This window comes from Coregonus lavaretus (assembly GCF_964263955.1).
Source record: "Coregonus lavaretus genome assembly, contig: HAP1_SCAFFOLD_1362, whole genome shotgun sequence".
NCBI lineage: Eukaryota > Metazoa > Chordata > Actinopteri > Salmoniformes > Salmonidae > Coregonus > Coregonus lavaretus.
In genome coordinates, this window is record NW_028163696.1 from 130,001 (window position 1) to 131,265 (window position 1,265).

Below are 1,265 nucleotides of genomic sequence, written 5' to 3' on the forward strand. Positions count from 1 at the left end.
CTCGCCTTTCATCTCATATTATTCTTCCAGGCATATGCGTTGTTAGTGGCTGTGATGTAGGGTTCAGCCAGGAGTTGATGGACAGTCGGAATAGCGAATGAAATGGTAGGAGGGTCACCCCAGCTTCAAGTGGTGTCAGATTTCACATCCTGTTTCACACAGGTAAAAGAGACATACTCCTGTGTCTGTGAGAATCAGGGCTACTGCTCAATGCAAGCCATTTCGACCTATGGTGTCCACAGATCGATTTATAAGTGAAAATGTCCGTTGGAAACAGTACCAGAACCACGCAGGTCTCCAAAACAGGGGACTTTACATCTATTAATAATGAAGACTACTACAAGCTCTCACAGTCTTACGTCAGAATTAGACTTTCATCCATGTTTTTCAAACGTCAAATTTCGAAGTTGTTCCAAACGTCAAATGTCGAAGTGTTTAAGGTTAAGTTTAGTCATTAACTTCACATTTTAAGGTTAGGGTTAGGTTTAGGCATTAACTCCGAATTCTTAAGGTTAGGCATTAACTCCAAATGGTTAAGGTTAGGGTTAAGGTTTGGGTTAGGCTTAAAACAAAAATATGAAATACCCCTTTCTATGACTGGATTGGAACATGCACCTTTTGGAACCAGAGGCAGATGCTTATGCCCATCCACCATCCCCGTAGACAAACGCCCTAGCAAAACTAGCAAAACCAGCAAAACCGAAACCTACTTGAAGGTAACAGCGCTCACTGTTGCCCCTAGTGGCCGATTTCCACATCGTCTCCCAATGTCCTCAGACATGGATAGACGTTGAATACTGACTTGTATCACGGGAGACCTGACTGGAAGATTCACCATAGGCTAAATCAGTGTTTGGAAAACTGGCCCATAATGTAATAATGTGAGGAGCAGACAGAGTGATCACCTTCGAACATGGGACATATCTTCCTCCAGGCTGTGACCCCGCCCTCGCTGGTGTACTGGCCCAATGCCGTCTCCAGGAAGAACACAGGGATACCACAGAAGAAGAGGAAAACAAAGTAGGGGATAAAGAAGACACCTGCGGAGGGTTAGAAACACCAATGAGGAAGAGTGTTTCCTGTATGAAAGGTGTGTTGCTATGGTAAATGGTCCAATAGAACAGCAGGAAGGATAAAAAGATAAAGCCACTGAGATGAATGGCAAAACATTTTGTGTGAATAGACCAAGGAAATGCTTATTGACATTTCAGTTGTGTGATGATGCATTATTGCTGTACAGTAGTTAGAACATGTTCTTTAGCTAC

General features: G+C 43.2%; 1 protein-coding gene across 1 annotated transcript in view; it reads right to left on the reverse strand.

Moving 5' to 3' along the window:
* Positions 1-1,040, reverse strand: part of LOC311117860 (sodium- and chloride-dependent GABA transporter 2-like) — a gene marked incomplete at both ends in the record, with an annotated part of 16,167 nt that extends 15,127 nt beyond the window's left edge. Inside the window, one exon of the mRNA XM_084192765.1 lies at positions 906-1,040. Coding sequence (XP_084048891.1) covers positions 906-1,040 — 135 coding nt within the window. The remainder of the gene's footprint in view (positions 1-905) is intronic.
* Between the last annotated feature and the right edge of the window lie 225 nt (positions 1,041-1,265).